Source organism: Plectropomus leopardus, chromosome 23 (genome assembly GCF_026936395.1).
Source record: "Plectropomus leopardus strain MGB_pleo_1.0 chromosome 23, ASM2693639v1, whole genome shotgun sequence".
Lineage (NCBI taxonomy): Eukaryota > Metazoa > Chordata > Actinopteri > Perciformes > Serranidae > Plectropomus > Plectropomus leopardus.
Window position 1 is genome coordinate 22736777 of NC_142198.1, and position 21923 is coordinate 22758699.

At 37.3% G+C, this 21923-nt stretch overlaps 3 protein-coding genes across 4 annotated transcripts; all 3 read right to left on the reverse strand.

The window, feature by feature from the left end:
* Nucleotides 1-2294: 2294 nt before the first annotated feature.
* On the reverse strand, nucleotides 2295-5639 carry LOC148185769 (C-type isolectin Sp-CL4-like). 2 transcript variants are annotated; one of them, XM_088073573.1, is made up of 6 exons: nucleotides 5586-5639; nucleotides 4289-4404; nucleotides 4093-4208; nucleotides 3057-3212; nucleotides 2880-2973; nucleotides 2295-2494 (listed from the first exon to the last, which is right to left on the reverse strand). In XM_088073573.1, exons 2-6 carry the CDS (start codon nucleotides 4356-4358, stop codon nucleotides 2427-2429), a joined length of 504 nt encoding a protein of 167 aa, XP_087929699.1. In that variant the 5' UTR covers nucleotides 4359-4404; nucleotides 5586-5639; the 3' UTR covers nucleotides 2295-2426. The 2 variants fall into 2 exon arrangements, with proteins under 2 accessions (XP_087929699.1, XP_087929700.1); XM_088073574.1 differs by lacking the exon at nucleotides 5586-5639 and adding an exon at nucleotides 5327-5570.
* Nucleotides 5640-6474: 835 nt separating this feature from the next.
* Nucleotides 6475-21170, reverse strand: LOC121938896 (uncharacterized). The gene is given in 5 exon segments (XM_088073583.1): nucleotides 6475-7832; nucleotides 7834-8032; nucleotides 13395-14818; nucleotides 19310-19749; nucleotides 20870-21170. Coding segments are annotated over 5 exon segments (2754 nt in total). The 5' UTR covers nucleotides 21063-21170; the 3' UTR covers nucleotides 6475-7334.
* LOC148185770 (C-type isolectin Sp-CL4-like) lies at nucleotides 8618-11628 on the reverse strand. The gene is made up of 6 exons (XM_088073572.1): nucleotides 11539-11628; nucleotides 10594-10709; nucleotides 10398-10513; nucleotides 9388-9543; nucleotides 9211-9304; nucleotides 8618-8817 (listed from the first exon to the last, which is right to left on the reverse strand). The coding sequence occupies exons 2-6, from the start codon at nucleotides 10661-10663 to the stop codon at nucleotides 8750-8752; spliced, it is 504 nt and encodes a 167-aa protein (XP_087929698.1). The 5' UTR covers nucleotides 10664-10709; nucleotides 11539-11628; the 3' UTR covers nucleotides 8618-8749.
* Nucleotides 21171-21923: the final 753 nt, after the last annotated feature.

Here is a 21923-nt window from a genome sequence, read left to right on the forward strand (position 1 = left end):
ATACGCCTGTGTCTGCTGTTGATGTTCTGGTCTGTCGCTACCGTGACGTCAACACAAGCACATGGTTGGATGAGGCTGCACAAAGTTATGTTTAGGCATCAAAAGCACATAGCAACCAGCGCCAGGTCGTCAACAAACGCACATGCTGGCACGAATGGTTAGGATTAGGGGAAGGAGGCCCATGGTAAGATGAAGAAAAAAAACATCACATTCAGACAGAAAGCGAATGCCAGACTCGTTCCATTAACTGCCCCTCCCACCCGCCCTGTAGGGACCTTTGTGCTCCTTATTTTAAGTCGCTTCCAGCTGTGTTTGAACCAGACACCGTCCAGCAGCAGATCAAACAGAAAAACAAAGACATAATAAAACTACAAAATGTCTCCATACTGCTTATCTAAAGTAATCCAAGTGTCCTGAAGCCCTTTCATGCCAAGTTGTTTTGAAAAAGTCATTAGTGTCATGTTTTTAGCCTTGTTGTAGCTCCTGGTGTCGAAGCCACGTTCACGAGACCAATGAGAGCTCACGGTATCTGCACGCCAGTGTTTACATGCGACCTGGAAGACTCCCCCACACACGGGAAGTCAGAAGCGACGGTGGATGGATCCACCAACCCTCGGACGTTAACCCCCAGAGCCTGGAGTTGTTTCCGTATGCATGTAGAGCCAAACCATGATGCTTTTTTTTGTAAACCAAACCACTCATGCCTTTGTAACTTTATCCTAAACATGCATTTGTTGAAATCATGGCGTTGGTTGCAACATCCCAGAAGGTCAACAGCAGATGCAGGAGTCCACTGACAAAGTGGCGACGTGACGACATGGGATCAGAACGCGTTGATTGGATAGACCTTATCACACCACAAACATTAAAATATGCCATAAAGATTTTAATTCCTCGCTTTATATGTAATAAGGACAATCAGAGCCAGGAGGCAGATCATGTTAAGGACATCTGCCCAAGAAAGTTTGCTCTGACAGCACTTTATGTTTGAAGTTGCAGGGTGGGGATGTCAAATTATCTGTTATCAAACTTACGTCTTAAAGTGAACTTTTAAATTGTCCTTTGGTTCGTGTGATCTCTGAGTTTATTTCAGCACAGATATGAATAAATGTTCTACATTGGTGAAAGCATTTGACTGAAAAGTTTTTTTGTAAGTTTTTTTTGTAAATCTTTGATTACAAAGAGACACTATCTCATTTGATCAGAGAAAAACTCAAAGAGGAGTCGCACATTTATGTGTCAGGGTGTCACCCTACATCTTCTAATATGAAGTGCTGTCAAAGCAAAATTTCTTGAATGGATGTCATTGATGTCAACTGCCCCCTCGATCTGAACGTGTTTATTACATATAAAGTGGGGAATTCAAAACTTCATTCAACATTTCAACATTGTTGCATGATAACGGAGATCCAACCTTGCAAAGTCAAGTAGGTTTAAAAAAGAATAACAAACGCGACTTCTCCGAGTGAGTTCTTGTAAATTTAAGACTTGCAGTCACAAAATTAGTTTTTTTCTTCATGTCCTGTTTTCTTTTGTATCTATGAACATCTCTGCCGTAAGGCAAACATACTAGTATGGAAGAAGAAGAACAATGTTTCTTACATTAAAAAAAGGTGGGATTTTTCATGTTTCTGTCACCCTGTTTCAGCCTGTTGTTAACATGCATCTTGGGTAATCTGATCACAACTGGACAGCGCTAAGCTCAGGTGTAAATGACCACCAGGACTCCTTGTGATCTGATCTTGTAGGAGGAAGAAGGCATTACTTACCCTGATGTTTGTGCAAAGCAAAAAGTTTGATTTTACACATTAAGTCCAGTGGACAAGTGTGGACTTCACATAATAGACACTTTAAAATATGTCTGACATTTTAAAAACACGTTTATTAACAACATACAAACTGAAATGTCCTGTGTATACTTTATTACTTCAACGACCTAACTAATGTGCGCAAATGTTCAAATTGTCGACTATATGCCGAACAAACTACAAGAACAAACTCGTAGAAGTAGTTTGTGGTTGTTATTTCCGATCCAAACTCTGATGTCATAAATCTGAGAATTATTAACAACAAAAGTATTATAAGAAATATCCTGTATATAATGACCTTTTTTAATAAATGTCTAAAAATTTGTAAGAAATTAGGAAAAAGTCACAAAATGTTTGGTCGAGCACATTTTTATTCATAATTAAGCTATTTTTTTTCTACAGATATGTTAAAAGAAATGCATCTGAAGAGCTTGAAGATCTCTACGCTGATTTTAGTGAACACAAATAAATAAAGACGCTGTAACGTGAATGCTGAAGCGTTTATTGCAGTAACTTTAAAAGCTTGCAGTGTTATCATGACACAGACTGGTCCCGCTGCAGCACAGCTGATCGACTGTCCATGTCCACACTGACTGAAGACGTGAAATCAGCTGATGATCACATCTTCTTGGCGCACATAAAGTATTGCTGATTATTGCAGCTTGCATCATTCCAGTATCCCCAGCCTGGAAAACACACAAGAAAACATTTCATTCGGTGGCATCGTGAGTTTGAGCAGAAAAAACATCATTTCAGCAGTTAATAAAAGACAATCCCAGCATTCATCAGAATGATCCTATTATTTTACAAATGTTATTGGGCCTCGTGAGGGAAACAAAGTGTTTGTTTCGACTGGATTGGACTGATTTCTCTCAAAAATATTTCTTACAAAAAAAGGAAATGACATTAAAAAGCCGGTCAAAAATGAAAAGAATTCTGCAAAAAAATTAAAATATATAATGACTATACATTTAAATTAAATACAAATACATCGTTTTCTGGACTGTCTGTCTTGCCTCGATACGTTCTTAGAATTGCAACCTTTCTTTCTCGTTCTCTCTTTTAACTCACCATTGAAGTTCGACTCGGCGCATTTCTCTCTTCTGCCGCCGTTGTTCGGCTCACCATGATGCCATCTGGTGAACTTGAATTTAGTGCCGTCATCCTGAAGAACACAAAGGTGGGGATCAGTGATGACTTTGTACCGTACATTTTTCCTCAAAATCATCCATCGATCAGTTCACTCACCCAGCCAAATTTGTGATTTCTCCCCACGACTTGGGCTCCAATCCAGAATTTACGGAGTTTGTGATTGGTGGCACGTCCAGACAGACAAATCACGCGTATCATCTCTGCCGAACTGTGGATTGAAACCAGACTGCCTCCTTCGCGTCTGCAGAAGATCTGAAATCGACAGAAATGTGATGAAAAGTGTGAATCTTCGCCGGCACTTTGAACTTTAGCAGAAAATAAATCCAGATCTGTTTTCGTTTTCTCGGATGCTTGTGTGCTGAAGAAGTGATCGTCAAAGAAACCTCACGAGCATTTTTCTTTATTTTCTGAGTCCACTAGATATTAGTATTAGTAATAATTAGTATACAGTATTTAAACCAGTGAAACCCGAGAAAATTGGTGCGATTTCTATCAAAAACACGGAAAAGGTAATAAGCAACTTGGTAATAAATGCTTGACAAACTGCATTAAATTAGTAGACAATTAGTAGCTAGAGAGAATGTGTAGGGAATAAAAAACAAGGGAAAATCTTTAACCATTATCTTTAAGCACCAGGTTTTTCATTTTTAACATTCTTTAACTAATTATAATAATAATTATTATTAATATCATTACATTTATTTTTATTAAGTATTATTTATTATTTTATTTTACAAAATTTGAGGTAGGTTGATTTAGTTGCTCATTACTTTCTTCCCATACTTTAAAAAAAAATCTAGCCTATTTTCTGACTTAGAGCACCTTCTAGTTTGCTAAAAAAGTAAAGAAAATGGCAACGTATCCCTGTCAACTTGATCAGCATGTCTTTTATGTATTTTATGGTGAAACTGAAATCAAATATTCCCCTTTGTGGACTAAAGTTTTTTCAATTCGTATTCATCATTTGCATATTAAAATCATAGCAAAATATTTTTTAATCACAAAGTAAATTGAATTATTGTACTGTATTACCATCTTACCCGACCACTGCCACAGTAAGTGTAATACTGTGAGTGTGTGTGTGTGTGTGTGTGTGTGTGTGTGTGTGTGTGTGTGTGTGTGTGAGTGTCACCTTTGCCCCATAATAATTCCGGTAAACCTTGAAGAATTTAGCGCAGCGATGAGAATCGATGCGGCTCCATCCTTTACCGCATGACTCAGTGGGATAGTTTCTACAAGATATCCGACCTTATGGAGCACAAGAGCTTTTAGGAACAAGTTTTGGGGTTTAAGTTAACATGCCAGTGAAGGTATGGTGAGTTACTTACGAAGTCCGTCGGTCACAGAGACCAGGGTGTAGACCACCAGCAGTACAGCGGCTACCACAGCAGGACGCATGGCTCAGGCCTCACTGAGCGTCAGAGCTCCACAGCTGGAATATGACCTGGAAAGGTGGCAGATTGAAGTGTAAATATTTGCCAGATTATTTCTTCACCTGCCTGAGGTCATGACATGCCCGAAAACCAAAACCTGTCGCTTTTACACTTCAGTTCTTTTGTGTATCTAACACACGATATATAACGTGTTAATAGTTAAAACATTTCTCAAATTGACCCTCAGGGACTGTTCGGTACATTTTAAGCACTTTTCATTGTTTTTATATGATTTTGGCTGTGTTCATACATAAGGAATACATTTTTGCCAGATTGTGTATTTGAGTGTAATCAGTGAATTTGCAGCTCAGCTCCTACAATAAGTCTAAAATACACTGTGGAAACTAAATAGTTACATTCAGACTGTTCAGGTCAAAAAATGCCCCATTGAAACCCATTCAAAGTGACATTTTTGATCCCACAGCCATCAGAGCAGAAAAACAGGACTTGTATTATTTCTGGGTGTCATTCTGGGCTTCTGAATTTGTCATTTTGACTATTTTCCACCTGATGAGGTCATTTTGACCATATTTGGCATATGGAGGAAATACATGCTATTTCCACTAGGTGACCTGTCACAGTCAATGTAGCTGCTGATCACTGACATATCCCAGACTGTAAAAAACAACAAAAAGAACAACAACAACAAGAACCTGGCATTTAAATAGTTAAAATTCTGAAAATTAACAAATATTTAATAGGCATGATTAGGACGGATGTTGGTTAAAAAATAATAACTCGATGACAGTAGAAAATCATATTAATTTATAATATTTTTAAAGCTTGAAAAGTGTAATTTTTGAGCAGAGCATGTGTAATATTAAAGTGTCCCGAAGGGTTAAAACAGCAACATTCAAACATTGTGTGACAGTGCTAATTTAGTTTGCATGTGACTTGGGGTACCATTAATTCTCTGTCTCTTGGAAATTTTACCTCCTGAAATGCTGATATAATATTCGGAGTCCCCCAGGGTTCAATGCTTGGACCCCTGTTTTTTGGGTCAGTAGATAATATCAAAAAGGCACATCATTTAACGCTTTAAAACCTTAGAAAAACAAGGCAATAAAAAAAATGAAAATAATTAATAATAATAATTTTGTAACATAATTTTTAAGATGGCATTATAAAGCCACACATAAATTCAAAATTTAGGATCCAAAATTATAGTAATGTCTTGTCTATATTAACTCACCAAAGACGTCCGATTTCTTCTTGGTCTACAGCCAAACTGTCAGGTGGCTCGTTTCTCTCGTTTTATAAACCCCCCCCCCACCCCACCCCCCGCCATCAGATGAACAAACAGAGCAAGAAATATTTGGATCAGAGACAGACTATTTAATAAGGAGTGTGGGATAAAAAAATTCAGGTGAAACTCACCTCAGCTGAGTTGGGGTTCTGTTTTATCCTCCAATGAGTGATGTTGATAAATCTAAAATGTCACTTTAACTGTATGAATCAGGAGGTAGTTCACAGAAAGTCTGCCTCGATAACACCGAGTGTGTAAAGTAAAAGGGTGGGGATGCAAAATATTCAACGTCTAAATGAACTTTCAAATGGATAAAATTTCAATACTTTCCATAACTTTTCAGAGACCCCAAACTTATTTTTTCATGACCCACTTACTGTGTTTTTCAAACATACAAGATTCAAACTCATTTAAGACATAAATTGCATTTTGTCAAAAAAATAAAAACTTGCCAAAAAATTTTGACGAAAAATAAAAACCTCCACAACTTCTTAAAGAAAACCTAACATCCAAACCTATCTTCTTAAAAAAAATTAAGAGCCTCCCCAAAAAGAGTTTTTAACAAATTAGAAAATTTCAATACAAATCTGCAAAAAAAGATAAAAAAAAAACACCAGAGAAAACAGAATTTCCAAATATGTTTGAAAAAAAAACCTTTTAAAATGCTTCTCAAAGAAAAGTTTTTAAAAAAAATTTAAAAGGAAAAAACAAAAAAATCAACATTTTTGTTTTAATTTTTACAAAAACATTGTCATATTAACAGTAACTAACATATTAAAGCTTTGTTACATCTTCAGTTACAGAAAATAAATTCACTGTTACAATATATTAATGATTAATATCATTCAATTTATTACACACAACACAACTCCACGATTTTTCCCACAACTTTCATAGATTTTTAATATTTCCATTTTTTCTATTTTTCAGGGCTGGAGATGTCATTGTGAAGTTCCATGACTTTTCCAGGTTTTCCATGATCATGTAGTGTCTTATCTTATTGAGCACAAATATGAAGATAAAAGGGTTTGACTGAATTAAAAAAGTTTTTTTCACTTCTTTCGCCTCTGGTGTAGAAACTGTTGAAATGTTTAATGACAATTTGAATTTCTCTCTCTACCTGGCAGGAGGACAGTTTTTGGTGATTTGGGTTCTCAGAGGTTTTAACCCTTTGAAACCCGGACTGTCGTGAGTTTATTTGTGCTGCGTTCAGACGCCTTCACGAGTTATTTGACTCTCTGAAAGCTGAGAAAATTGGTTTGATGTTTCTTTCAAAAACGTGGGGAAAAGCCAATGACCAACTTGACAAGAAACACCCCACAAAAATTACCTAAAAATTTGTTTTAAAAAGAGAGGAGGGTTAATTAGAAAATTACCCCCCCCCCAAAAAAAAATTTGGAAAATGTCCAGAAAACTGTATTTGTATTTCTAATATTTTTTATTTAAAACTATGTTTCAGAAGACAATTTTTTTCAGCACTTTTTGGGTCATTTTTTGTTTTACTTTTTTGCTTATTTTCGGGTAATTTTCTTATAACTTCTTTTTTAAACCAATTCCTTAATAATTTTTTGGCAATTCCTTGCTAAGTTGTTTGTTAAGGTGCAAAGGTTTTAGGAAGTGGTCTTAAAGTGTGCACTGTGCCTCTGTGTTAAATAGAGATATGGAAGTATCATTTCGGGACCCCACATCGCCATATCAAATGACTCGGATCAGGATTTCATCACTGTCATCAGTTCCAGGTCGTCGATGTGTATCTGAATTTGACTTCCTGTCTGGTTCTGGTCCTATACAGTCCTCTCCACTACGGATTACGGTTTCTGTCTTTAAGACTCCACTCTGCGTTAAAAAGCTCTTCCAAACTGAGGGACTTAGAGGTTTTTCTCTTGTGTGGGTTCTCATGTGACGCACTAAGGTTTGCTTGTGAGAGAAACTTCTACCGCACACGGAGCAGTCGAACGGTTTCTCTCCCGTATGAGTCCTCATGTGTCTTTTCAGACCCGTCCTGGTGCCGAAAATTCTTGCGCACTCGGAGCAGCTGAAAGGCTTCTCTCCTGTGTGGATCCTCATGTGTTTCTGTAAGTGCCCGCTCTGCGTGAAAGAGCTCTTACAAACCGAGCAGCTGAAAGGTTTCTCTCCTCTGTGAGATAACACGTGTTGCTTCAGGATCGTCTTGCGTCCGAATCTTTTTCCGCTTTTCGGAGCAGCCGAACGGTTTTTCTCCTGTGTGGCTTTTCATGTGCGTGTGCAAATGTCCGCTCTGTCTGAACGACTTCTCGCAAATTGAACAGCTGAAACGTTTTTCTCCTGTGTGAGTCGTCATGTGTCGCTTCAAAAGCGTCTTGCGGTCAAATCTTTTCCCACATGTGGAGCAGCTAAACGATTTCTGGCCAGCGCTAAATCTCGAATCACTGACAGGGTTTTCATGATTTAAGCCCGATTCATTGCTGTCGTCAGTCTCAGGTTGCAGATGTGCGTCTAGATCTGAATTACTGGCTGGTTCTGGTCCTCCGAAGTCCTCATCATCTGTGTCCTTTTGATGAGGCTGTGAGGACAGACGATCAGAACACCGATGGTGTCTGACCTGGTGAGACCAAGCGAATTTCTTGTCACAAAAACTGCAGCTGAACGGTTTCTCTCCTGTGTGGGTCCTCATGTGACGGACTGAGGTTTGCTTGAGCGCAAATGTTCAAATTGTCGACTATATGCCGAACAAACTACAAGAACAAACTCGTAGAAGTAGTTTGTGGTGGTTATTTCCGATCCAAACCCTGATGTCATAAATCTGAGAATTATTAACAACAAAAGTATTGAAATATCCTGTATATAATGACCTTTTTTCATAAATGTCATTATTAGCACATTTTTATTCACAATTAAGATATTTTTTTCTACAGATATGTTAAAAGAAATGCATCTGAAGAGCTTGAAGATCTCTACGCTGATTTTAGTGAACACAAACAAATAAAGACGCTGTAACGTGAATGCTGAAGCGTTTATTGCAGTAACTTTAAAAGCTTGCAGTGTTATCATGACACAGACTGGTCCCGCTGCAGCACAGCTGATCGACTGTCCACGTCCACACTGACTGAAGACGTGAAATCAGCTGATGATCACATCTTCTTGGCGCACATGAAGTATTGCCAATTATCGCAGCTTGCATCATTCCAGTATCCCCAGTCTGGAAAACACACAAGAAAACATTTCATTCGGCGGCATCCTGAGTTTGAGCAGAAAAAACATCATTTCAGCAGTTAATAAAAGACAATCCCAGCATTCATCAGAATGATCCTATTATTTTACAAATGTTATTGGGCCTCGTGAGGGAAACAAAGTGTTTGTTTCGACTGGATTGGACTGATTTCTCTCAAAAATATTTCTTACAAGAAAAGGAAATGACATTAAAAAGCCGGTCAAAAATGAAAAGAATTCTGCAAAAGAATTAAAAAATTAAAATATATAATGACTATACATTTAAATTAAATACAAATACATCGTTTTCTGGACTGTCTGTCTTGCCTCGATACGTTCTTAGAATTGCAACCTTTCTTTCTCGTTCTCTCTTTTAACTCACCAATGAAGTTCGACTCGGCGCATTCCTCTCTTCTGCCGTCGTTGTTCGGCTCACCATGATGCCATCTGGTGAACTTGAATTTAGTGCCGTCATCCTGAAGAACACAAAGGTGGGGATCAGTGATGACTTTGTACCGTACATTTTTCCTCAAAATCATCCATCGATCAGTTCACTCACCCAGCCAAATTTGTGATTTCTCCCCACGACTTGGGCTCCAATCCAGAATTTATGGAGTTTGTGATTGGTGGCACGTCCAGACAGACAAGTCACGCGTATCATCTCTTCCAAACTGTGGATTGAAACCAGACTGCCTCCTTCGCGTCTGCAGAAGATCTGAAATCGACAGAAATGTGATGAAAAGTGTGAATCTTCGCCAGCACTTTGTCTGAACTTTAGCAGAAAATAAATCCAGATCTGTTTTCGTTTTCTCGGATGCTTGTGTGCTGAAGAAGTGATCGTCAAAGAAACCTCACGAGCATTTTTCTTTATTTTCTGAGTCCACTAGATATTAGTATTAGTAATAATTAGTATACAGTATTTAAACCAGTGAAACCCGAGAAAATTGGTGCGATTTCTATCAAAAACATGGAAAAGGTAATAAGCAACTTGGTAATAAATGCTTGACAAACTGCATTAAATTAGTAGACAATTAGTAGCTAGAGAGAATGTGTAGGGAATAAAAAACAAGGGAAAATCTTTAACCATTATCTTTAAGCACCAGGTTTTTCATTTTTAACATTCTTTAACTATTTATAATAATAATTATTATTAATATCATTACATTTATTTTTATTAAGTATTATTTATTATTTTATTTTACAAAATTTGAGGTAGGTTGATTTAGTTACTCATTACTTTCTTCCCATACTTTAAAAAAAAATCTAGCCTATTTTCTGACTTAGAGCACCTTCTAGTTTGCTAAAAAAAAGTAAAGAAAATGGCAACGTATCCCTGTCAACTTGATCAGCATGTCTTTTATGTATTTTATGGTGAAACTGAAATCAAATATTCCCCTTTGTGGACTAAAGTTTTTTCAATTCGTATTCATCATTTGCATATTAAAATCATAGCAAAATATTTTTTAATCACAAAGTAAATTGAATTATTGTACTGTATTACCATCTTACCCGACCACTGCCACAGTAAGTGTAATACTGTGTGTGTGTGTGTGTGTGTGTGAGCGTCACCTTTGCCCCATAATAATCCTGGCGATCCTTGAAGAATTTAGCGCAGCGATGAGAATCGATGCGGCTCCATCCTTTACCGCATGACTCAGTGGGATAGTCTTCACAAGATATCGGACCTTATGGAGCACAAGAGCTTTTAGGAACAAGTTTTGGGGTTTAAGTTAACATGCAAGTGAAGGTATGATGAGTTACTTACAAATTCCGTCGGTCACAGAGACCAGGGTGTAGACCACCAGCAGTACAGCGGCTACCACAGCAGGACGCATGGCTCAGGCCTCACTGAGCGTCAGAGCTCCACAGCTGGAATATGACCTGGAAAGGTGGCAGATTGAAGTGTAAATATTTGCCAGATTATTTCTTCACCTGCCTGAGGTCATGACATGCCCGAAAACCAAAACCTGTCGCTTTTACACTTCAGTTCTTTTGTGTATCTAACACACGATATTTGTCATTTTGACTATTTTCCACCTGATGAGGTCATTTTGACCATATTTGGCATATGGAGGAAATATATGCTATTTCCACTCGGTGACCAATGTAGCTGCTGATCACTGACATATCCCAGACTGTAAAAAACAAAAAAAAGAACAACAACAAGAACCTGGCATTTAAATAGTTAAAATTCTGAAAATTAACAAATATTTAATAGGCATGATTAGGACGGATGTTGGTTAAAAAATAATAACTCGATGACAGTAGAAAATCATATTAATTTATAATATTTTTTAAAGTTTGAAAAGTGTAATTTTTGAGCAGAGCATGTGTAATATTAAAGCGTCCCGAAGGGTTAAAACAGCAACATTCAAACATTGTGTGACAGTGCTAATTTAGTTTGCATGTGACTTGGGGTACCATTAATTCTCTGTCTCTTGGAAATTTTACCTCCTGAAATGCTGATATAATATTCGGAGTCCCCCAGGGTTCAATGCTTGGACCCCTGTTTTTTGGGTCAGTAGATAATATCAAAAAGGCACATCATTTAACGCTTTAAAACCTTAGAAAAACAAGGCAATAAAAAAAATGAAAATAATTAATAATAATAATTTTGTAACATAATTTTTAAGATGGCATTATAAAGCCACACATAAATTCAAAATTTAGGATCCAAAATTATAGTAATGTCTTGTCTATATTAACTCACCAAAGATGTCCGATTTCTCCTCGGTCTTCAGCCGAACTGTCAGGTGGCTCGTTTCTCTCGTTTTATAAACCCCCCCCCTCCCCGCCATCAGATGAACAAACAGAGCAAGAAATATTTGGATCAGAGACAGACTATTTAATAAGGAGTGTGGGATAAAAAAATTCAGGTGAAACTCACCTCAGCTGAGTTGGGGTTCTGTTTTATCCTCCAATGAGTGATGTTGATAAATCTAAAATGTCACTTTAACTGTATGAATCAGGAGGTAGTTCACAGAAAGTCTGCCTCGATAACACCGAGTGTGTAAAGTAAAAGGGTGGGGATGCAAAATATTCAACGTCTAAATGAACTTTCAAATGGACAAAATTTCAAAACTTTTCCATAACTTTTCAGAGACCCCAAAGTTATTTTTTCATGACCCACTTACTGTGTTTTTCAAACATACAAGATTCAAACTCATTTAAGACATAAATTGCATTTTGTCAAAAAAATAAAAACTTGCCAAAAAATTTTGACGAAAAATAAAAACCTCCACAACTTCTTAAAGAAAACCTAACATCCAAACCTATCTTCTTCAAAAAAATTAAGAGCCTCCCCAAAAAGAGTTTTTAACAAATTAGAAAATTTCAATACAAATCTGCAAAAAAAGATAAAAAAAAAACACCAGAGAAAACAGAATTTCCAAATATGTTTGAAAAAAAAACCTTTTAAAATGCTTCTCAAAGAAAAGTTTTTTTAAAAAATTTAAAAGGAAAAGAAAAAAACATAAAAATAATTCTATAAAAATCAACATTTTTGTTTTAATTTTTACAAAAACATTGTCATATTAACAGTAACTAACATATTAAAGCTTTGTTGCATCTTCAGTTACAGAAAATAAATTCACTGTTACAATATATTAATGATTAATATCATTCAATTTATTACACACAACACAACTCCACGATTTTTCCCACAACTTTCATAGATTTTTAATATTTCCATTTTTTCTATTTTTCAAGGCTGGAGATGTCATTGTGAAGTTCCATGACTTTTCCAGGTTTTCCATGATCATGTAGTGTCTTATCTTATTGAGCACAAATATGAAGATAAAAGGGTTTGACTGAATTAAAGAAGTTTTTTTCACTTCTTTTCTCTGGTGTAGAAACTGTTGAAATGTTTAATGACAATTTGAATTTCTCTCTCTACCTGGCAGGAGGACAGTTTTTGGTGATTTGGGTTTTCAGAGGTTTTAACCCTTTGAAACCCGGACTGTCGTGAGTTTATTTGTGCTGCGTTCAGACGCCTTCACGAGTTATTTGACTCTCTGAAAGCTGAGAAAATTGGTTTGATGTTTCTTTCAAAAACGTGGGGAAAAGCCAAAAAATTGGAAAATGTCCAGAAAACTGTATTTGTATTTATAATATTTTTTATTTAAAACTATGTTTCAGAAGACAATTTTTTTCAGCACTTTTTGGGTCATTTTTTGTTTTACTTTTTTGCTTATTTTTGGGTAATTTTCTTATAACTTCTTTTTTAAACCAATTCCTTAATAATTTTTTGGCAATTCCTTGCTAAGTTGTTTGTTAAGGTGCAAAGGTTTTAGGAAGTGGTCTTAAAGTGTGCACTGTGCCTCTGTGTTAAATAGAGATATGGAAGTATCATTTCGGGACCCCACATCGCCATATCAAATGACTCGGATCAGGATTTCATCACTGTCATCAGTTCCAGGTCGTCGATGTGTATCTGAATTTGACTTCCTGTCTGGTTCTGGTCCTATACAGTCCTCTCCACTACGGATTACGGTTTCTGTCTCTAAGCCTCCACTCATGCGTTAAAAGCTCTTCCAAACTGAGGGACTTAGAGGTTTTTCTCTTGTGTGGGTTCTCATGTGACGCACTAAGGTTTGCTTGTGAGAGAAACTTCTACCGCACACGGAGCAGTCGAACGGTTTCTCTCCCGTATGAGTCCTCATGTGTCTTTTCAGACCCGTCCTGGTGCCGAAAATTCTTGCGCACTCGGAGCAGCTGAAAGGCTTCTCTCCTGTGTGGATCCTCATGTGTTTCTGTAAGTGCCCGCTCTGCGTGAAAGAGCTCTTACAAACCGAGCAGCTGAAAGGTTTCTCTCCTCTGTGAGATAACACGTGTTGCTTCAGGATCGTCTTGCGTCCGAATCTTTTTCCGCACTCGGAGCAGCCGAACGGTTTTTCTCCTGTGTGGCTTTTCATGTGCGTGTGCAAATGTCCGCTCTGTCTGAACGACTTCTCGCAAATTGAACAGCTGAAACGTTTTTCTCCTGTGTGAGTCGTCATGTGTCGCTTCAGAAGCGTCTTGCGGTCAAATCTTTTCCCACATGTGGAGCAGCTAAACGATTTCTGGCCAGCGCTAAATCTCGAATCACTGACAGGGTTTTCATGATTTAAGCCCGATTCATTGCTGTCGTCAGTCTCAGGTTGCAGATGTGCGTCTAGATCTGAATTACTGGCTGGTTCTGGTCCTCCGAAGTCCTCATCATCTGTGTCCTTTTGATGAGGCTGTGAGGACAGACGATCAGAACACCGATGGTGTCTGACCTGGTGAGACCAAGCGAATTTCTTGTCACAAAAACTGCAGCTGAATGGTTTCTCTCCTGTGTGGGTCCTCATGTGACGGACTGAGGTTTGCTTGAGCGAGAATCTTTTACCACACAGGGAGCACTTGAATGGTTTCTCTCCTGTGTGGATTATCATGTGTTTCTGTAAATTCCCACTATGCGTGAAAGATTTCCTACAAATTGAGCAGTTAAAAGGTTTCTCTCCTGTGTGGCATCTCATGTGTGACTTCAGATGCCCCTTTTGACCGAATCTTTTACCACAGTCAGAACAGCTGAATGGTTTCTCGGCAGAACTACGTCCCAGATCACTCACAGGGACGTCGTCATTTTTCAGAAAGTTTAAATCTGACTGAAATGTTGTGTTCTCCGTCCAATCCTCATCACTGTCGTCAGTCTCGGGTTCAGGAGACTCATCAGTTTTGTTATCAGGTTGGAGCCGTCTGCTTGGTTCTGGTCCTCCACAGTCCTTTCCATCAGTTTCCATCTGTTCAGTCTGTCTTTGATGAAGCTGTGAGGTCTGAGGTTTCTCTTCATCGTCTTCACTCTTCAAAGCGACAGGAGTGAACTGGACCTCGGTGATGTCCTCCTCCTGTCCCTGCAGCTGCCGTCCCTCCTGACCGATCCAAAGTTCTTCCTGCTCCTCTTTAATTTCCGGCGGTTCTGGGTCCTCCTGGTCCACATCGGAGCTCCACTCCTGCTGCTCAGTAGGAACCTCTTCTTTTCCAGTTTCTGCAAGCAATTCAAGACGATATCAGTTAGAGGTGTAACGAAACATCCATTGTGTCGATTCATACTCCTGCGATCAAACTACACTGATAGTTAGAGGTGGAAGAAATATCAAAAAAACCTCGATGTACGCTGGCTTGTTCCACGAGTGATATATAAAATAGAGCCTGACTGACATGGGATTTTTTAGACCAATATCCCGATTTTATAGTGGAAAAATTGACTGATTAACGATATGGTGACTGATACAGTGAATTTTTGAGCTGGAATTAAAAATAGATCATTTCTATGTGGATTGTGCTCTGATTTTGCAGCGATATGATGATGCAAAAGTTCTCCAAAGGCGGATTCATTAGACAAGCAACATTTATTTAACAACTGACTCATTCAACATCACACAAAAACAAAAATAAAGAATAAATAAAATAAAATGCACATCAGTACTGTATGGTCTTTGCTGACCGTTTAGATAAACAATAATTACAATTAAAAAATAAATAAATAAACATCAGTACTGTTCAGTATCAGTTAATTGTGGTCTATTTCTAAACCACCCAAGCATCGTTTTTTGCATTATATTGTCTGTGAAAAAGTTTTCCTATCGGGAAAAAAATATGCCGATGCCGATATGCTTTGATATGTCATATTGGCTGATTCTTCTTTTGTTGCTAATTGCCCTTTTCCCCATGTTTTTGAAAATTTCAACACTAGACGAATTTGCCCAGATTTCAAAGGGTTAAAAAGATGAACTCATTAATGCGCCCATAATTATAATTTTAAAATATAGATTGTTATGCAAAGGCATCTGGTACAAATAGGACTAGATTTGCTTTTCAAAATAAGGTGTTGACACAAATACAATTTACCTATCCATCCATCCATCCATCCATCCATCCATCCATCATAAAATTTAACTAGATTTTTACATAGAATCTCACAACCAAAACCAACACAAGCCAAAAAAAAAAAAAGAAAAACCCAACACACAGACACTTTCTACAGACATTTCTAAACTATCGTGGCATTTTTCTAGGATTTTAGGACATTTTTCAGATTTCAGCACGTGGCTGTGATTTTAGGACTTTTCTTGGATTTTAAGACATTTCCAGAATTTTAGAATCTTTCCATGTATTTAAAATGTTTCTAGAATATTTGAAAATTTCTGGGATTTTAACACATTTTTGGGATTTAAGGACATTTTTAGGATTTTAGGTCAATACTTGGACTTCAGGACATTTCTGGGATTTTCAGATGTTTCTATGATTTTTAGACGCAGTTTGAATTTCAGGACATTTCTGATTACATTTCATTTACATTTACATTACATTTCTTTTTCAATCAACAAGCTCTATTTGATGTTGTTTTTTGCACTCTGACACCTTATGGAGACCAAAAGGACAATAAAAATTCACAGTGTGAATGAATTTATTTTTAATGTGAATTAAAAATGGTTGGGGAGCCACTTGGCACCCTATTGGGAGCCAAATTTTAACATCACAGATGTACACGTGGGGAATCTAACTAAATTGTTAAAAATAATCTTTGTTCAAAAAACAAAACAAAACAAAACAAAACAAACAAAAAACACAAATCAACGTAAGCTAGGAGCAAAAAAAGACTTTTAACATTAAGCTAACGACAACAGAGAAGCTAACGTTGCTTTTAAACGTCCACAGACTGAATTTTCGTTTAACGAACATTTATTATTATTACTAATAATGCTTTTGTAATGTTTAATGAACAGACCTATTCTGTGTAAGTGAAGCTGAGGGCTGAAAACAGCGTCCAGGAGTTTCTGCTGTCGCTCGTTTTCCTCTTTTGATCGAGAAAGTTCCTCCTCGTACTCTGCTATCGATCTTTCAAACAGCCCAAAAATCTCCTCAGCAGCCGCAGTTAGCCGCTGCTTCACCAGCAACCTCAGCATCTGACATTTAGACATTTTTAACACTTTATCAGCACAACAAAGACTCTCTGCTAACACTCGTTTCAACAACACGCCATTTTGGTCAACCGGTGTGAAGCTAGCCAAAATAAAGAATACAGCTTCCGGGGCACGCGCGCTGCCGGGCTTCAAAATAAAAGTCGAAAAGCGTTCCCTAAAATGTAGCTTGACTGAGGAAAAAAGTCCCAAAGACAGACAACCAACCAACCAACCAACCAACCAACCAACCAAACAAACAAAAGATTAAAATTCACTTTATAAAAGAATACCATTACTTAACTTTGAGGGTTTCAACTAGGAAACAAATGCTTCAAAACAAATAAGGAAAGAGAAATAATCAGGGGGAAATGTCTGTAAAAAATATATTTCTAATTATAATTTTACATTTAACATTATATTATATAAATAATATATAACAGATATATATTTTTCGCACTTTTTATATTTGTGATTTTGCACTATTTTATTTCATTTATTTGCTTTTTTTTGTTTTACTTTTTTGGTAACTCTTTTACTTTAGTTTTTATTTTTGTTAATTTTTAGTCCATTTTTAATTTTTAAGTTGCCAAGATGCCCTCTCCCGATGTTTTTGTATTAAAAAATAAATCAGCTCAGATTTCAAATGGTTAAAATAATCTTGGAAAATGATTGCCTTTAAAATGTAAGTAAATGTAACTAATCTTCCTTTATTACAACTGTCTAGCAAACCCACGTTGGATAACACTTATATTCCTGAACAGAACCAGTTCAAGAACCAAGAGCTAATTTGGTAAAATGTTTAGTATAAAATAAGCAGCTGGAGGCTTTTTCTCCTGAACCAGCAAAAACCTCATGTGACAATAACACTTAAATTCAATTTTTCAATTCAGTTTTATTTATAAATTTTCATAAATCACAAATTGCCTCAGAGAGCACACAGCACACGACATCCCTCTGTCCTCGGACCCTCACAGCGACCAATGAAAAACTCCCCCAAAAATCCTTTAAAAACCTCAGGAAGAGCAACTGAGGAGGGATCCTTCTTCCAGGATGGACAGACGTGCCGTAGACGTAGATAAAAGTTCACCTTCCAAGGAAAGAGTGTAACAAAAAGTGAGTAAATAACAGGTTTCTCTCTGTATGAATCTTCATGCATCTCCACAAGCCGAATGCTTAACCCCACTCCGAACATTTTAACTATATTTAGGTAGAAATAAGTGTCAAACGACGTACTTGGGCTTCACCACTTTTCAGAGAGTTTGAAAGCTCATCGAGATTTTCAAGTCTTCCTGTCATCATCAAGTGTTCAGTCTCGGGTTTGGAAGAGTCTTGCAGCACCCTTTAAGTCCAAGATCACTGGAGTCCAGTCGAAGATTAGTGTTCAATCTGGAAGAAACGTGCGATCCAGAAAGCAAAAGGAACTATGAGGCCATCTGACCATTTTCCGTCCAGTGAATCCGCTTCTTGTTGTTGTTGGAGTGCTGCTGCTCTTCGGAGTATATTTCTTGTTTTTTTTTGTTTTATAAAATTCACTAAATTTCTCTATTATGCAAATGGGGTAGGTTGTCAAACTGAACTAGGTATTAGGGATAAATGAAGTTTTCTAGTTTTCTAATCTAAATCAGGTTGTAGATGTGTATCTGGATTTGAGCTCCTGGCTGATTCTGGTCCTCCACAGTCCTCTCCATCGACTTCTGTCTCCATCTGATCATTTGAGCTGCTGGCCGAAGGCTCTGCGTCTTTATTCTCCTCAGTTTTGCGAGTCTGTGAGGACTGACGACCAACACACTGATGGTTTATGAGCTGCACCCGCAAGGTGAATCTTTTGTCACAAACACTGCAGCTAAAAGGCTTCTCTCCTGTGTGAGTCATCGCGTGTGTCTGTAAATTTCCAAAATGCGTGAAAGATTTGTCACCACCTAAGGAGCTGAAGGGTTTCTCTCCTGTGTGAGTTTTCATGTGTTTTTGTAAATTTCCTCTCTCTGAAAATGATCTTTTACAAACGGAGCAGCTAAAAGGTTTTTCTCCTGTGTGACTTCTCAGATGCCTCTTTAGATGTTGCCCCAAGCTGAATCTTTTCTCACACTCAGGGCAGCTATAAGGTTTCTCTCCTGTGTGGGTTCTCATGTGATGCACTAACGTTTGCTTTCGGAGGAATCTCTTGTCACACTCGGAGCAGCTAAAGGGTTGCTCTCCTGTGTGGATTATCATGTGTTTCTGTAAATACCCGCGCTCTATGAAGGATTTCTTACAAACTGAGCAGCTGAAAGGTTTATCTCCTGTGTGAGTTCTCATGTGTTTGTCTAAATTTCCGTGATGGGTGAACGTTTTCTTGCAGACGGAGCAGCTGAACGGTTTTTCTCCTGTGTGAGTCATCAGGTGTCTCTTCAGATGTTGCTCTAAGCGGAATCTTTTCCCACAAACTGAGCAGCTGAAAGGTTTCTCTCCTGTGTGGGTTCTCATGTGCTGCCACAGATGCAGTATTCGGTCAAATCTTTTGCCGCAATCAGAGCAGCTAAATCGTTTCTCCGCAGCACAATATTTCACATCACTGACCGATACTTCATTCGTATTCAGAGAGTTTAAATCTGACTGATAGTTTCTGATCTCCTTCCAATAATCGTCACTGTCGTCCGTCTCCGGTTCAGGAGAGTCTCCAGTCTTGTCCTCAGTCTCAGGTTGTAAATGTCTACTTGATTCTGGTCCTCCACAGTCCTCTTCATCAGTTTCCATCTGTTCAGTCTGTCTTTGATGAAGCTGTGAGGTCTGAGGTTTCTCTTCATCGTCTTCACTCTTCCCAGAGACAGGAGTGAATTGGACCTTGGTGACATTGTTCTCCTCCTGTCCTTGAAGCTGCTCCCCCTCCTGACCGATCCAGAGCTCCTGCTGCTCCTCTTTAATGGTCGGCGGTTCTGGGTCCTCCTGGTCCACGTTGGAGGTCCACTCCTGCTGCTCAGGAGGAGCCTCTTCTTTAACCACCAACAGCTGCTGGACGTCTGCAGGAAACAGGAAACACCAGAGTTCATACACAATTTTAAAGACCATACAATCTCTGAAACAACCATCAATTCTTCTTTTTAGCTCCTTTTCATTACTGTATGATGGCTTTTTATAATATATATGTATTTTAAATGCAATAAATTCAGAACTGATTATAATTAATAAATTATGTACAAATTACAGACTCGAGGAAGCAAAAATAGGGATTTCTTTTTCTTTAAAATGTGATTTTTTTTTTCTTTCAACATTTCTTTGTGATTTAAAAAAAACATGCCTTCCAAGACTGCAGGCCCATGGATTTAAGAAGCATTTTTAAACTTTTATCGTGCAAAATTTTTGAGGATTTATTTTTTCCTTTAAAAATTTAAATGTTTTTTTTTCTTTTTTTAAATGCTTTTTTTTCAATGAAAATTTGTGTCAATATTTTTTTTAAAAAAGCATGGCATTTTATTATTTTTTTGGCCAATATTTTAAGAAAAGATTTTTTTTTGCCAAAAACTTCTAGAGATATGTAAAGAAGTAAAATTGTTTTTTTTTCTATCAAAAGAAGACATTTAACCATTAAAAAAAAGTTTAATTTTAAAGAACACACATTTACATCTTTATTTTCTAACAAAAAAAACCTATTTTATTTTTCTTTAAAACTGTTAAGGTGATTTAAAAAAAAATCCCAATAAAAATGTGTGACTTTTTTAAATTTCTTTTTTTCTCATGCCTGTCAAAACCGTGCATATATGGATTTGTAAAGACTATTTTCTTAAAAAATTACACTATTTATCATGATCAGAAACCGTAAAAGCCTGAATTATCGTTAGATGTTTACATTTGCGACGATCCTGACCGCATCGCATATTATTGTCCAAGTTTGCAAAACAAAATTCCATAAATCGTTTCAAACATCTATGTTTATTTAGATTTTCAAATTATTCCAGGCCTGGAATTCGCATATCCGATGGCTTTTCCAGGTTTTCCATGACCGTACCAACCATGTAATGTTTTGCTCTTGTTGCTATCGACACCACAGACGCCGACGTTGCTTTCACACGTCGACAGACTGGATATTAACTGAACAAAATTACAGTAATTATCATGTTTTTAATGTGTTAAAGAGAAAACCTGCTCTGTGTAAGTGAAGCTGAGGGTTGAAAACAGCGTCCAGGAGTTTCTGCTGTCGCTCGTTTTCCTCTTTTGATCGAGAAAGTTCCTCCTCGTACTCTGCTATCGACCTTTCAAACAGCCCAAAAATCTCCTCAGCAGCCGCAGTTAGCCGCTGCTTCACCAGCAACCTCAACATCTGACATTTAGACATTTTTAACACTTAATCAGCACAACAAAGACTCTCTGCTAACACTCGTTTCAACAACACGCCATCTTGGTCAGATCATGTGACGTAGCCATAGTAACAACTACTGCTTCCGGGGCACGTGAGCTGCTCGGCTTCAAAATAAAATACCACAAGCGTTGCTTAAAGTAGACCGGAAAATACACAATATAGTTATCAGTTTTTTGGTGCTATTTGACCATTTGAAACGCGAACAAATTGGTTTGATGTCTTTCAAAAAACATGGGAATAAAGCGCAACTCATCAAGAAAAAGAGGGGAGGGTTGTAAGAAAATGACGCATTACACAGGCACAAAGTGTTTCTTATCAATGATCGTGGTGACATGCAGAGTGGGGACCTGTAGCACAACTTTAAGGTTCATTTTGCAAGTTCTTTTTGAGTTTTGAGCAAAACTTTAATGAAAACCTGACTGTTGTCTCGCTGGAATAAGCGGGGGCTAAAGTAGGCTAAAGTGTTTTTGTTCATTGTTATTGTTATTGTTATTGTTATTATTATTATTATTATTATTATTATTATTATTATTATTATTATTATTATTATTAGTAGTAGTAGTAGTAGTAGTTGTTGTTGTTGTTGTTGTGGTAATAGGATCATTATCATCATTGTGTCATCATGTTACTGGTTGAACTGGTTAATAATAAAATAATACTGTCTGAATCTGAATTCTTCTTCTTATGATTATTATTAATAATAGAAAATTACAAGAAAATTATCCGAAATTTTGCACAAAAATGTCAAACACAAAAGCAAGAAAATGATCTGAAAAGAAACACCAACAATATATATTTTTTTCTATGACATAATATCAGAAACCTATTTATAAATAC